The following is a 16,490-nucleotide window of genomic DNA, read 5'->3' as shown; positions in this document are numbered from 1 at the left end:
GTGTTTGTTCAACATCCTACTTACACCCTTATGATGTCCATCCAAAAGCGAGCCCCCTGTAACAAGGCCATCCCAGCAGATCTAGCTGTCTTTCTTAATCTACTCTTCCTCCTGAATAAGTCACTTGGGGGGGCTTGATGCCTGACCTTCACAGATGAACACTTTTTTTTTTTTTTTTCCAGTTGTGTGGCATGTGTGACCTCAGTTCTCCGACTAGGGATCAAACTCATGCCCCGCGGCCTTGGGAGCTCAATCTCAACCACTGGGCCGTCAGAGAAGCCTCAGGACACACCCCTGTGAATGCTGAAATAACTGTCACTAACCCCACCTGTTGAGATGTGGACCAGACACCCTCCCAGAAACGAACCCCTGCCCCTGGGCCCCAGCACCAGGGTTGAGCCACTCACAGCAGGCGGAGGGCTCCGTGTTCCTCTCTTTGCAGCAGCATCGGAAGCAGTTCTTGACCACCCTGTAGAAGTAGGCGAAGACCACGAAGGGGAACGGGATGTTGAGGCGGCTGCAGTATTCCTGCACCAGGAAGTACCTCTGGAACTTCCAGACCTGGTCATTGTTCTCCTGGACGGTGCCCACGGTGTAGCTGGCGGGAGGGGAGAGAGGGTCAAGGCTCAGCCTTCCGCAGGCCTGGCCATTTCACCGCCGAATACCCGACATCAGCATCAAGCTCTCGCTGACACAGGAGAGAAAAATTCATGCTGGTATCAGAGCCTGAACAATTCAGGCACTCTTCCGTCCATGCTGGGTCAAAGTTAGATCTGGCTTTTGTCTTGCTGTTGTCGCTAATCACAAAAGATTGTCCAACGAACTTTAAAATGATTCCTATTTCAAGATCTCTCAAGGGTTCTCTTTGTCCGTTAGTCCGGTATCGTGTTTCATACTGAGAGGCCCAAGGGGATGACTCTCATAGGAATAACTTGCCTACGTCATTGTGGGAGTTTAATTATAAACGATCTGGGAGAGCCGTTTGTTAATATTTATCAAGGGCCTTAAAAAATATCTATCCCTTTGACCCATTGATTTTATTTCTGGAAATCTAACCTAAGAATAAGGAGACACTGAGAAAAGAGAATATAGAAATGGTTATACATTCATTGGGGTCTGGTGCCCCCACCATCCACCCAGCAGCATGAAGCAACCAAAATGTTCAACACTAAGAAAATGTATCACAAATTATGGCTAGTCCATATGATTACATTATGCAGTCATTAAAAATTATGTTTATAACTAACTTTTATACTTTGGGGAAATGCTTAGATATGAGTGAAAATAATAAGGCTTGGATTTTTACTTAACAATACCGTTTCACTGTGTAAATCACAGTTCATAGGGAGAAAGAGATCCCCATAAGGAAAATTAGGACGTCTATTTATTGGGAAAATGTCTGATTACACTACTGACTTATCAGTTATGAATTAAACCAAGATTGCAAGGTAGCCAACACTTGTATCTACCAGGCCCTGTTCTAAGCAGTCCATTTATATTAGTTGATTTAATCTGCAAACAACCCTGTAGCATATAAGTGCTACCATCACCTATGACTAACGGATCAGGAAACTGAGGCAGAACCAGGGTAGATAAATTGTCTGAGTCCCCAGACTGGGAAGTGATGAAGCCAAAATTTGGACCCGACGACCCGCCCCAGAGCCTGTTTGCTCTGTCACTGCGTGATGCCATCTCGTGACGTGGAGCGTGAATGCTCTGAGTTATGCTCATTTCAAAAGGACCTGCTTGGTTGTTATTTAGTCACCAAGTCATGTCCGACTCTTTGTGACCCCATGGACTACAGCACACCAGACTTCCCTGTCCCTCACCATCTCCCAGAGTTTGCCCAAGTTCATGTCCATTGAATCAGTGATCTGCCTGGACTACTTAGTAAAAGATTACTGCGGAGCATTCTACCATTCGCTGAAGTTCAATCATCCAAGACAGTTTACTGCTAACACCAAACCACCCCTTTAAGCGCCAAAGAAGCAGCAGTGAACCCTTAGAAATCACCTCCAAGCAAATCCTGATTGCAGATAGATTAAATTCTCCAAATTCTGGGTAAAAACTTCAGAGGCCAAACTTCTCAGGCAGACTAAATGGGATACATTTGTTGTGAGACCTCACTCTTGCTCTCTGCCACACTACCACCTAAGACTTAAATATCTTCAGGCAAGTGATGGTCATACATACAGGCAAAGCCTTAGCCTACACAGAGCATGGTTGTGGCTTTGCCTGTAAGTTTGGCTCTGCTTATCTTGGCATTGACTGATGAATCAGACTCCTCCAGGTCCTGGGGTCTGGGCAGGGCAGGCTTTTGCAGGGAATGCCTCTTCAATAGGGGGTGATCTTTAAAGCAGAGGGAATTCACATTTACTCAGTATCTACTGTCTGTAACCTCCCAGGCTAGGCATGTAAAATGGTTTCTTGATTGATCATGTGTCATCTCTATGTGGTAGATTTTCTAGGTGAAAAGCAGACAGGACTGTGATGCATGAGCGTGCAGCAAACTGAACCCGGCAGTGAAGCTGCCGCTTCTTCCAAATGTAGGTCAGGTTGCTCGGAGACGAACACCCAGCATCATTATCTGTCCTGGCCAGTCCCTGCTGATTCTACGTCTGCAAAGGACACCGCAGGCTTCTGTCGCTGCAACGAGAGAGGATGGCAGGCACGCCCAGGTTAATGAAGTCCAGGCGGGCAGCCTGCCAGGAATCACGTTCTACTCTATTCTTTGTGCCAGAACCAGTATCACCATGCAAATGGTGATGCCCTAGGAGAAGCATCTTAAATTCTTACCTATGCAGCCAAAAATGGTTTCTGCCAATTGCTATTGCAATGCCCCAAATTAAAAAAAAAAAAAAATTGTATCCATTGTCATGCATCAAATGTTTTCTGAAGTTTTATCCAAAAGGAATTACTCATTCCTATTGAAGGGAGGAACACTCAGGATGCCTCGAGCTGGAGAAGGTGAGCTCTCCCTCTCTTCCTGGAAGCTTTGAGTAGAACTATGGCCAAGAAGGGTCCTTCCTAGTGGGAAGAGATTGACATCTTAGCTTCACCAGTCACTCAGAGGCAACGGAACACATCTTAAGACTCCCAGGTCATCTAGAAAAGGAATTGGCAATGTGACCCAGAGGCCAAAACTGCTCTGTAAGGGGCCATGAGCAGAGAGGAGGGGATGGTGCAGGGTCACGAGGCATGGCTTCTTTCCGCACATCTGGCCGAAGCCAAGACACTGGCCGGCACGTACAGAAAAGGCTGCCAAGCCCTGGTCTGAAATGCACTTTAGACCAGTGCCCACAACAAGGGCTGGTGTTGGTAGCACTCTTCACTTTGAAGAACTCTGCCTCCCATCTCTGCCCCACGGGCTCCTTAGGACAACCCAGCAGGCTCCACAGAGCCCCCAGCTGGAACCACTGCTTCCTCTGCACTTCAGGGTCCAGGTGGATCCAGTGAGCGGCGTTCCTCTCCTGGTCAAGCAGTAAAAGCCCTGATATGCATCCCAAGGGGTGTGAACGAGCTGGCTGATTACTGGACATGAATGCCCAAGGCTGCTTTGCAGAAATCACATATTTCTGGGGCTGACCATGCTGAGGTCCACCTTTACTTAGGCCCACCTTCCCCCAGAGAGCAGCAGAAAGGGACAAATGTGACCCTGAGCCAAATCCCACCCCAGACCTTCCAAATTGTTCTTCTTCTCTTGAGTCAGCTCCAGACTTGGCCAAAAAGACATGAGGTGTCCCCAGGGGAGGCTGATAACTGCGCACTGCTTCAAAGCGCTTTGCTTGAGTGATTTTTAATGTTCTTTAGACATGGTTTTCCATTTCTGTAGAGGAGGGGCTGAGTTCTGCTGTCAATGCATCCCAACCCCCTCAGCAAACCCAAGTGTCCAGAGCAGCTCAGGGCCCCTCCCTCAGGCTCAGGCTCTCATCCACCCAACTCTGATGGTCCTCACTCTCCCTGCCAAGCACTGGACATCTAGTGTCTTCCTTGGGAGAAATTCTGCAAGGTTTCCACCTTAAAAAAAAAAAATTTAGCTGCATCATGCAGCATGTGGGATCTTAGTTCCCCAGCTAGGGCTGGAACCCACACCCCCTGCATTAGAAGCACAGAATCTTAACGACTGGAGCACCAGGGAAGTCTGAGCAGGTCCCCTTTGACCAAACATCTCTCATAATATCTGTGCCTTCAGCTACCCAGCCGGTGGAAGCTCTGTCCCCGAGGAGCAGCTGAGTACAAGAGGATGAAGAGACAGGAGAGATGAACTCTCAGACATCCCTTGACAGTGAAACTGTTACTGAGATATAAATGTTTAGGATTCAGATAGCCTTGTAATACACATGGCTGAAATTCAGCATTACGTTAAAAGAGTAATGTGCCTGACCAAAGAACAAAAGGATAACTAAATATTAAGGTCACTTATGTAATTTATCATTTTCATAATACATCATAGATCAAAAGAAAAAATACCATTTCAATTGTTGCTAGAAAGTCTTCTGGCGACATGCAACATCCATTTCTGATTAAGAGGGGAAAAAAGAAGAAGAAGAAAGAAGGAGCTTAATAAATATGAAATAGGAGGAAACTTCCATGACATGATAAGAAGAAAAGAGAGAGAGAAAAAAGAATTCAGTAAGGAGACATGGAATTCTTTTTTTTTCCCTCTCTTTTCTTTTCATCATGTCATGGAAGTTTCCTCCTGTTTCTTATTTATTAAGCTCATTGGAAAAGACCCTGATGCTCGGAAAGATTGAGGGCAGGAGGAGAAGAGGGCGACAGAGGATGAGATGTTGGAAAGCATCACCAACTTAGTGAACATGAGTTTGGCAAACTCCAGGAGATAGTGAAGGACAGGGAAGCCTTGCATGCTGCAGTCCATAGGGTCACAAAGAGCCAGACATGACTTAGCGGCTAAACAACAATAACAAAAGAGACTTATTCCAAAATAAGTTATATTTCATAACCTCCCTACATATCAAAAAACAGTTATCGAAAAACCATAATAGAAAAACTATGTCACTCACAACCACAAATGGCTAGGAAAAAATGTACAAAACATTGACTATATACACGTGAAAAAAAGTCCATAAAACTGAGGAACTATATGTATTTGATTAAGTGGAGAAAAACCCATTCTTTCTGGCACTTCTTTTAGATGTCAGCTTCCCCTAAATGAATCTACAAAGTTAACATCAGCACAATAAAATTCATTAACAAAATTTTTGGAACAGGAAAGAAAAACAGATTTCAGAAGATAAGCCTTAGGCCCTCCATCTGATTAAACATACAAGAAAACTCAGGAAAAGTCTGAGTAAGACTAATGAAGGGCCTTCATACAACAGATGTTAAAATGATTTTTAAAAATCAGTAATTAAAGCCGTTTGGTAGTAAAAATGAAAACAGAAAGACCGATCCACAGAGCAGAATGGCAAGTCTGCAAAAAATTCACAAAGAAAAAGTAGACACTAAAACGATGGCAGAATCTAGAAACACTTGAAATACCAGAAACTTGCCAGCTAGACTGCAAGCAGATCAATCTCTCTTCCAAGCTTTCCACAAATATCAGGCATTTTACCATCTGCCTTTCTTTGCCTGACACACCAGCGATACCCAGGGACCCTGGCTCACCCTGACGTTTTGCACCCATGCATTGACCCAGTGGGTGTGTTAAGATGTTCTGCACATCCAGGCTCTCCTCTGACTCTGCAGCACCAAAAACACATCAAAGCGAATGGTAAGAGACAGTCAGCGATTTCATGGCACTGGTTTTTGAGATGCTAAATGTCGACTTTGTTTTTGTCAAAGTAACACAACTAAGATTATGCTGCTTGCCTGTGTAGAGACCCATGAAAATCCCCCTTCACCTGCAAGAAAAACTCCAAATTCTTTGCCGCAGAAGAAAAGACTCCATAACCTACCGCTGCCAACTTCCTCCCCTCTGTAGTCGCTGGTCCTCCCCAGACTGCTTTATCTCCTCTGCCTCTCCCTCTCCAACCAAACCTCAAAGGGCAAAGGTCTCATGCGCTCACTGCTGCCCACCCCCTGGATCTGTCAGAAGTAACGACCCCCCCTCTGCACCAAGGTCCTTTGTTCGTAAAGAGCCTTTTCGTGCTGTTAATATTGTATCACAACACATCGTCTTGTATCACTATCAGGCCCATCGCCCTCAAATAGCAGGGATTTCTCTTTTTTTTGGAATATAATTGCTTCCCAATGTTGTGATAGCTTCTGCTGAACAACGTGACTCAGCCATAGGTAAGCATCCATCCCGCCCCTTGTCAGCTTCCCTCCCTAGTCGGGCCCCATCTCCCCTGCTCCCTTAGGTCATCAGAGCGCACCAAGCTGAGCTCTTTGTGTGAGACAGCGGCTTCCCCCCAGCTATCTGTCATACACATGGGAGCGTGTACATGTCAGTGCTCCTCTATCAGCTTGTCCCACCCTCCCCTCCACCGCACACCCCCGGCTCCACGTGTCCATTCTCTACATCTCAAATAGCAGAGATTTTAACTTCTCCCTGCCTCCAGCTCCTCATTTATAAATGGTTATAAAGCCACACCTACACAAAATGATGAATCGTTTAAATAAGGCCACACATGTCAAGCACTTGGATGTGCCTAGCCCAATAAAGTGTCAATAAATATTAGCTATTATTATTGTTCCCATTATCTGCTCCCTTTTCCTCCTGGTTCAATAGCCTGCCTGGGACTAATGAAGTCACCCAAACGCTTAAGTCTGTACCATGTGATTTTTTTTTTTTCTATTCTGCTCCATATTTGTAATGAGCATACATTAGTCCTAAGATTAAAAAATCATTCTTAGAAATCACCCTAGACGGGGCATGTCTGATGGGTCCCTTTCAGCAGAAAAGCCTCTGGTGTATTGAACCTCAGGACACAGCATCTGTAAGCACCACAGCTGTGTGTTAAGGTGACCCCGAGTTATTTACTGACAATTAAGTTCACTCCGTGCTCTGATAAGCCACACACGGCCTGTGATCAATAATTTTAATGTGGAATAATCACAGATGTTCACATCCATTTCCTTTCCCCGCTGAATACCATCTAGAGAACACTCCAATATCGCTTTAAAATCCCAAGTGTTCATTTACTTTGAGTTCAAAAGGCTGCCATTGTGTATAGCTAAGCTATTACATGAATATTTTGATGTGATGCCGGATGAGGGTCATAGCCCAGAGCTGTGGGCTCGAAAAGTGAAAGTCGCTCAGTAGTGTCCGACTCTTTGTGACCCCATGGACTTTATAGTCCATGGGATTCTCCAAGCCAGAATACTGGAGTGGGTAGCCTTTCCCTTCTCCAGGGGATCTTCCTAACCCAGGAATCGAAACGGGGTCTCCTGCATTGCAGGCAGATTCTTTACCAGCTGAGCTACCAGGGAAGCCCAAAACAACCATTACGACCATCTTTTGAGACAGTGTTCTGACTAATTAGCCCAAGGATGGCAAGGGGGCTGCTCTCAAGTGCCCAGACAGGGATTAACAAAGAAAAGGCCTCTGCTTGAGCCCAAGAGGAATCCAGGAAGCCCCCCCGGGAAGGGAACTCCTCCAGCTTTCACACGTAAGTACTGAAGGCAACAGTGGGCTGCAGCCTGGCCCAACGGCTCAGGCCTCACGCGGAAAGCACTCGGGTTCAAGCTCGAATGGACACAGCAAGCTGGACGGCAGCGTGGCCAGCACCGCAAAGGCTGAGCTGCCCAACTTGCACTTCCTCGACCCAAAAATCACTGGCCAGACTCCTGTCCCTCTCAGCTCCAAATTCTATTATTGTATGATTGTCAGGGCCATAATGAATTACAAACTGACACAGTCCTCAAGATTAGCTTTGGAGAACACCTGGAGGAGGAAGGGCAACACACTCCAGTGTTCTTGCCTGGAGAATCCCATGGGCGGAGGAGCCTGTTGGGCTGCATGCAGTCCATGGGGTCGCAAAGAGTCAGACACGACTGAGCACAAACACACACACACACACTCACAGCACTCAGACTCGGGCAAGCTCTAAGCACTATTCCTCTTTGCTTCTTGAGATCTACTGAGTTCACGTCACTCAAAGTCCACAGCACTGGGAGCTGTCGGCCTTTTCGTTGAATTGTTGTAGATGTTATATCAGCCGTCGGTTTTTACAGGGGCTGCCCAGGGTTCAACATAAAGGTTGATAGGAGAGGCTATCACTGTCAAATAGAATCCCAGTCATCTCATTTCCTCCCCACTCTTGCTTCAAGTCTAGGACTTGGTCCTCCCTTCTCTGCCCTCACGTGGAAACATAATCACTCATCTTGCCACCTCTCTCTGAAAGCTCAGACTTGGGGACTTTCAGCAGCCTGAGATGGTCCAGCTTCCCTTAAGCAATACAGGTGTCTGGATCCCTAAGTCCTTTTCCGGACCCCCGTTAGAGCCAGTGATGGTGGAGGGAGGGGAGTGGTTGCACATTCCCTCTTTAAGGCCAGTGGGACCAACGGCCACATGACCTCCGTGGCCCACATACCTGACACAGATGTTACCTGTGTGATGAACCCATCACTAGTTTGACATTCACTGTTAACACATCCCTAGTGGCGTCCCTAGTGTCTCAGTTAGTAAAGCATCTGCCTGCAATGCGGGAGACCTGTGTTCAATTCCTGGGTCAGGAAGATCCCCTGGAGAAGGAAATGGCAACCCACTCCAGTATTCTTGCCTGGAAAATCCCATGGATGGAGGAGCCTGGTGGGCTACAGTCCATGGGGTCACAGAGTCAGACACAACTGAGTGACTTCACTATGAACACTTCACCCTGAGTAACAGAACAGGAAGCTAAGCTCCTAACTGGGGACTGAATAATGAACTAAAAGCAGAAAGAATCCTGTTCTTTTCAGCCACGGAACAAAGCCAGGAAGGGCCAGGCACTGAGACAGACATAGTCTCTGCCCTCCAGAGCTTACAGTCTGGAAGGAGAGGAGGCGGTAGCTGTGAAGGGGGTTCATAGGGTTGCTATGCACAGTAGTGAGGGCACATGGACCACTCAGGCCAAGGATGGTGCTGGGCTCCTTAGAGAACAAGCAGGAAGGGGGAGAAAGCAGTCAAGATGGAACAGGTGATGCCGACAGAGTAGTGACATCTGCAAGAGTGTCAGGCAGGACAGATCACCTCAGTCAGGGATGAACAGGCGGGATGCCTGCGGATGGAATCCTGAAGGTGTTTTCAAAGCTCAGGTCACAGACGGCCTTGGAGGAGGTTGAAATTTACCCCGAACACTGTGAGGAAATACTAAAATACTTCCAGAATTTTAAGCAAAGCAGTGACATTTTGGGAAGTTTGCTCAGTCTTCAAATGTTCTTTCGATGAATTTGTAGGGGAGAAAGTGGTCTCCCCATCCTATTCCTCCGCCATCTTGGCTCCTCCAGCAGTGACATTTTGGAGGCACCTGGACTAGAGTCAGATGTCTCTGTGCACCGAAAGACCAGATGACCGCTGGCTGCTCAGTGCCATGGATGCGTGATGTCCCCAGATGCATGTGTCCCCCCCACCCAGCCTCACTCAAGGGCAGGCCACTGACCAACAGAGAAAGATGACCCTCGATTACAATCCTGGTGCCCCTCACAGCTCTTTGTGACAACTGACTGATTTTTTTTTTATTTTTTTTTTTAATTGTAGAAGTAATATGTGATCATTGTGATGAGGGAAATATATACTTGATTTTTTAAGATTTCTTGGTTTTTTATTGTCAGAAAATAAGATTATACCCTAAAATAAGTCTGCACTTTGCTTTTTATATTTAACAAAATATCCTTCCAAGTCAATAAACAGAGACCCCCGCCTTTTCTTTTTAAGGGCTGCATAATATTCCATGGTATGGCTAGAACACGTTTTGTTCTGTCATCACCTTATTGACAGGCATCAAATGATGATCTAATAAATGCTCTTACATATGTGCCATTAGTAAAGATTCTCAGACATGAAGGAGTTGGGCCAAACGTTTGTATACTTTTAATAGCTATTTTTAGATCACTCTCCCAAAAGTTGGAGACAAATCAGACTCCCAGAACCACCCCCAACCCTTCTTGTGATGTCTGTTTACCTGACAGATCTTAAACCAGCACCTCACTCTTGGTTTCATCTGACCTTTCCCACAACAAGGGTAAGCCCCTTTCCATATGATTCGGGACCATTTGAATTTCTCTTAATTGCATTCCCTCTGCCCATTTTCTACTGGCTCATCTTTTCTTTACCAGTGTGCAGGAGCTCATTCTATCTTAAGAATTAGAAGCCTTTGCTCACATTCAGGCAAAGACTGCCCCCAGTCTATCATTTATCACGTGACTCCATCTGTGGTCCCCTGTACCTAAAACATTTGCTTAATGAAATCAAATGTATTTCTTGTCTGTCGTAGTTCCCCAGTTTGGGGGTTCAACTATAGTTTTCATTCAGTCCAAGGTTTAACAAATAATTTTTTAATTTGTATTTTGTTTCTAAACTATTTGTTTCTCTGTGTGCCAGGATTCATGTATTCAATATAACCAGCTACTTCAAGCAACAGCATAAAAAACTAAGGTACCTCCACTGTAATCGCCACATGGGGCTCTTTGAAACCCTCTTAAGAAACAACAAGGGGTGAGATAAGCATGATTTTCTAAATGTATTAAAGAGAATGGCCAAAGGCAATAAAAATGCTTCAGAGTCTCCATCGAGTTCTCAAGCCAACCTCATTAGATGCAAGCCCCAAGGAGAGTCACTCTCCTGACCCTGTGCTCTTGACTTGTACTTAAACTCAACATTTTAAAGCAGCAACTGCCTAACAGCTGAGTCCCTTAAGCCCTGGAAACCATCCATCTGAGTCCATAGAAAGTGAGGACCTTGAGCTGAGCTGGGATGCAGTCACCGTTAGGCCAGCATCGTGATACTGGCGGGAGGGTGCTAAGAGGGTATCTAACATACAGTCTGAATATGCTGGAGAGGGTCATAGTCATCTGTCTTTGGGGTCAAATAAACTCAGGTTATAGCTCACAGGGACACACTACATTTGTAATATAATCTTTTCAAGGCCCCTCCCTACTCTAGACCATCATTGCCCTAGAGACTTCTATTATACGCAGCAAAGGGGGACCTTTGCTGCCTCCCTCCCAGTGCCTCCAGCCCGGCCCAGCACGGGGCCCGGCAAGGCGTGGACACCCAAGCAGGGCGTCCCCGAGCACATCCAGTGCGTCCCCGAGCACGTCCAGCGCGTCCCCGAGCACGTCCAGCGCGTCCCCGAGCACGTCCAGCGCGTCCCCAAGCACCTCCAGCATATCACCGAGCACGTCCAGCGCGTTCCCGAGCACATCCATCGCGTCACCGATCACGTTCAGCGCGTCTCTGAGAACTTACCCGAACATGGCGACCAGCAGGTTGACCAGCAGGATGTTGGTGGACAGCATGTAGATGCACACCAGGGGGATGGTGATCCACTCGGGGAAGCGGGGCAGGTTGTGCTCATCCAGCTCCACGCACAGGGGCTTGGACTCGTTCCCGGTGAAGGTGCAGTGAGAGAAGTCGTACGTGGTACCTGAGGATGCAGCAAACAACAGGCAGGTGAGGACACTCGGAAGGACAGCACTAAGGCACCCCAGAGGGCCACAAGATGAAGATCATGCGTTGTGTTGGGCACTGTTCCAAGGCACTCTACCCAACCAGGCATAATCCTCAGAATCACGTGTTCACGCATTGACTAATATTCCCCTGAAACAATGCCATTTGTAGCAACATGGATGGACCTAGAGATCATCATACTAAGTAAAAAACTCAGAAAGAGAAAGACAAATATCATATAATATCACTCATAGTAAAAGTTGCTCAGTCCTGTCCGACTCTTTGCGACCCCATGGATTAAACAGTCCATGGAATTCTCCAGGCCAGAATACTGCAGTGGGTAGCCTTTCCCTTCTCCAGGGGAATCTTCCCAACCCAGGGATCGAACCCAGGTCTCCCAAATTGCACGTGGATTCTTTGCCAGCTGAGCCACAACGGAAGTCCTATCACTTATATGTGGAATCTAAAAAATGGTAAACAAACGAAAAAAAAGAACTTATCTACAAAACAGAAATAGCCACAGGTATAGAAAATAAACATGGCTACCAGGTATCTTGTCACCACTTGGTGGGGTGGTAAATTGAGAGGCTGATAGGCATCTGTGTGACCGGTGGCAACAACCTAGAATGGGGGCCTTGGAGAAAGTCTGGGTCTGGAAGAGAGGATGAGGAGTTTTGCCTGGGAGTCTTAGAGAAGGCAGTGGATGTAACCGCCTGGCACTCCAGGAGTCACTCTAGACTCGAGATCCTCCTCTGAGCGTATGAGTTTGGCCCTGTTGGTTGGTGAGATGCCAGTCAGAGAAGATGGTGCTGCACCCATGTTACCTGCAACAGAACTTAAAGGCAGAGGTGCCAACTGCATCCCAGGTCACACAGCATATGAGTGACGGAACCAGGACTCGAACACTACCTGTCACTGACTCTTAGGTCACCATGAACCGCCTCCCGTGGGACTAAGGCCACCAACATGTAGGACTGTTGGGAGGACAAAACACACCCACTTATGTAAAATGGCAAGTACAGAGTGCAGATTGGGGAACAATAATAACAAGATGCCTTTCCATCAGAGCCGTTTCTAAGGTCTTGGAAGAGACTGCAGCAGAAGACACCAGAAAGACCACATGAGGCCATGGGGATAATTGAGAAAACACCAAGGAGCTGGGAAACGCAAGCCTAGGGCTGGGTGAACATCGAGGGGGTTTTCTTGTGGCAGGACAGAACACGATGAGCCCAAGCTACTGCCAGCATCACAAAGATGTTCTACAGTTTATCCAAAACACACCAGTTTGCACATGCCCCACGCTTTCCTTATGCCAACTGGCTGTGATCAAATTAATGCCATCTCTGCTACCATTAACCTGCCTCCAGGTAGTTGGCAGTGAGCTCATACCAGAAGCTCAAATTCCAGGTTCCAGAACAAAATTTTTCACTATGGCACTTTTTGAAATAAACGGGTACCCTGTAACTCTGGACAGACCCACAACACTCTTCTCTACACCAGTGAGGATTCTGGTGTCATTGGCCATGCTGCTGTCAGAAATCTGAGAAACACTCTTTTTAAGAAGCTTTAAAAATTGCAGGCTGACACAGTCATCAAGACAGTATGGTACTGGCACAAAGACAGAAATATAGATCAATGGAACAGAATAGAAAGCCCAGAGATAAATCCACGAACCTATGGACACCTTATTTTGACAAAGGAGGCAAGGATATACAATGGAAAAAAGACAACCTCTTTAACAAGTGGTGCTGGGAAAACTGGTCAACCACTTGTAAAAGAATGAAACTAGAACACTTTCTAACACCATACACAAAAATAAACTCAAAATGGATTAAAGATCTAAATGTAAGACCAGAGACTACAAAACTCCTAGAGGAGAATATAGGCAAAACACTCTCTGACATAAATCACAGCAGGATCCTCTATGACCCACCTCCCAGAATATTGGAAATAAAAACAAAAATAAACAAATGGGACCTAATGAAACTTAAAAGCTTTTGCACAACAAAGGAAACTATAAGCAAGGTGAAAAGACAGCCCTCAGATTGGGAGAAAATAATAGCAAACGAAGCAACAGACAAAGGATTAATCTCAAAAATATACAAGCAACTCCTGCAGCTCAATTCCAGAAAAATAAATGACCCAATCAAAAAATGGGCCAAAGAACTAAACAGACATTTCTCCAAAGAAGACATACAGATGGCTAACAAACACATGAAAAGATGCTCAACATCACTCATCATCAGAGAAATGCAAATCAAAACCACAATGAGGTACCATTACATGCCAGTCAGACTAACCAAAAGTCTACAAGCAATAAATGCTGGAGAGGGTGTGGAGAAAAGGGAACCCTCTTACATTGTTGGTGGGAATGCAAACTAGTACAGCCACTATGGAGAACAGTGTGGAGATTCCTTAAAAAACTGGAAATAGAACTGCCATATGACCCAGCAATCCCACTTCTGGGCATACACACTGAGGAAACCAGATCTGAAAGAGACACATGCACCCCAATGTTCATCGCAGCACTGTTTATAATAGCCAGGACATGGAAGCAACCTAGATGCCCATCAGCAGAGGAATTGATAAGGAAGCTGTGGTACATATACACCATGGAATATTACTCAGCCATTAAAAAGAATTCATTTGAATCAGTTCTGAGATGGATGAAACTGGAGGCCATTAAACAGAGTGAAGTAAGCCAGAAAGATAAAGACCATTACAGTATACTAACACATATATATGGAATTTAGAAAGATGGTAATGATAACCCTATATGCAAAACAGAAAAAGCGACACAGATGTACAGGAAAGACTTTTGGACTCTGTGGGAGAAGGCGAGGGTGGGATGTTTCGAGAGAACAGCATCGAAACATGTATATTATCTAGGGTGAAACAGATCACCAGCCTAGGTTGGATGCATGAGACAAGTGCTCAGGCCTGGTGCACTGGGAAGACCCAGAGGGATCGGGTAGAGAGGGAGGTGGGAGGGGGGATCGGGATGGGGAATACGTGTAAATCCACAGCTGATTCATGTCAATGTATGACAAAAACCACTACAATATTGTAAAGTAATTAGCCTCCAACTAATAAAAATAAATGAAAAAATAAAAAAATTAAAATTGCAGGCTGAGATGCTGGGGACAAGCTTGCCAGGGTACATAAGATCCTGCTCAGGAGACAGAAAAGGCTTTGAGAGTTAGTGTGCACTCCTGATGTTAGCCAGACACCCGCAGCCTGTTCCTAGGACAGGCCTCAGGGTCAAACCAGGGAGCCCTGGAGGCTCCCCGGGGGCTGGTTCTGGAAGCATCTTCCGCCTCCCAGCCATCCCCACCCAGGCCACGTCAGGCTCACCGTCCACATCGCTGGGCACTTGGCCAAACATGGCCAGGTAGGGCTCATAGATGACTGAGCGGAAGATCCACCTCCAGCGATGCTCATTCTGTCTAAGGATCCCCTGCCTGGCCACGCCAAAGGCCACCATCCACACGGCAAAGAGGAACAGGAAGAAGAATACATCGATCAGCTGTCGAGGGAGGAGGACAGGAGAGCAGAGTCAGGACTGCGCCAGGGCGGCTCGGCTGCTCCACTGACCACGGAGAAGGCAGAGGGGCCCCAGGAACCTAAGGCAGCCAGCATCGTCCGCTCACCAATTTTTAAACATGGCCATCATCACCCCTGGGTCTCAGGGCATCCACTGATGGATGCATCTTTGCTTGCAGGTCCCCAGGCCAGCTCAGCAGCAGAAACTTTCTGAATGAGACCAGCCTGGGAGCAGAAGAGGGCCCCAACTCCACAGCACCCCCCTCCTCTCCAGCCAACTCCTGAGCTACTGCTTTTTTTTTTTAAGGAAAAAGTCTCCTTTTTAGACAACAATGCACCATTATACTGTTTTTAATGTTCTGCACACAAAGCATGACTTCATGGTGACTTGATGCCCCAGATATGCTTTGAATTAAAACCACAAACTCAAAGGAGCTCAGCGCTGGAAAGGAACCTTGAGATGAGCTCATTCAAACACCCATCTGATTTAAAGACAAAAACACGGAGGTTTGGGTCATGTGGAAAACAAGCTGGGAGAAGCAACATGGTCAGGGTGTAATCATCTTTCTGTTATCTGACCCTGTGAAACAGGTCTGGTGGTGCTTCCCCAAGGTCCGTATTACGTGGTTTGAAGATTAAAGTTCCAGACCTCGCTGTGCTTCTAGCTCACTTCATGTCTCCAGACAAACATGTGAACCTCCTGAACCCAACTGCCCACATCTATGAGATGGGTATAAAATTCCCTATCCTGCCTATGCATGCGTGCTCAGTCGTATCCAACTTTGTGACCCCATGGACTGTAGCCCACCAGCCTCCTCTGGCCTCAGGATTCTTTAGGCAAGAATACTGGAGTGGGTTGCCAGTTTCTATTCTAGAGGATGTTTTCCATGCAGCGATCAAATCTAAGTTTCTTGCATCTCCTGCATTGGCAGGCGGATTCTTTACCACTGTGCCACCCCTAGTGAATACTTAAGACTCAAGTGGAAGCACTTGGTAACGTGGACAGTCTAAATAGAGATCTTTACTAGTAATGTGCTGAGTTATGCAGTTTACTCTCAATAGTCATCCTTCATTAAATTTTAACCCGGAAGGGGCCCCTGAGGAAAACAGATCAAAAAAAACAAATGTTACTGATTATGAAATGCAACCATCACTCTGTGGAGAAAAAGTCCCTCTCAGCAACGAAAGGAACCCTGGGTATAGTCAGAAGAAGGACAACTAACCACAAATACTCTTCAGTCTTACCATCCTCTGCAACATTATAATCTTGGGTCCTAAATTTCTGCTGACCGTGAAAATGTGAATCAACCTTAGGGTGAATATAATGTAATCCAGGCAAAAAATCACTCGTCCCGAGTACAGTGAGGTTTTGTTAGAAGGGTGGAGCCTGTGG

At 46.4% G+C, this 16,490-nt stretch overlaps 1 protein-coding gene across 1 annotated transcript in view; it reads right to left on the bottom strand.

Annotated features, from left to right (window-relative positions):
• Positions 1-16,490, bottom strand: part of TRPM8 (transient receptor potential cation channel subfamily M member 8) — an 89,188-nt gene that overhangs the window by 20,619 nt on the left and 52,079 nt on the right. Inside the window, exons 18-21 of the mRNA XM_043877762.1 lie at positions 16,343-16,484; positions 14,909-15,080; positions 11,354-11,531; positions 408-598 (exon numbers count right to left, since the gene is read on the bottom strand). Coding sequence (XP_043733697.1) covers positions 408-598; positions 11,354-11,531; positions 14,909-15,080; positions 16,343-16,484 — 683 coding nt within the window. The remainder of the gene's footprint in view (positions 1-407; positions 599-11,353; positions 11,532-14,908; positions 15,081-16,342; positions 16,485-16,490) is intronic.

This window comes from Cervus elaphus, chromosome 20 (genome assembly GCF_910594005.1).
Source record: "Cervus elaphus chromosome 20, mCerEla1.1, whole genome shotgun sequence".
Classification (NCBI taxonomy): domain Eukaryota; kingdom Metazoa; phylum Chordata; class Mammalia; order Artiodactyla; family Cervidae; genus Cervus; species Cervus elaphus.
Note: the sequence above shows the minus strand (reverse complement) of the source record. Positions and strands in the feature narration are given on the sequence as shown.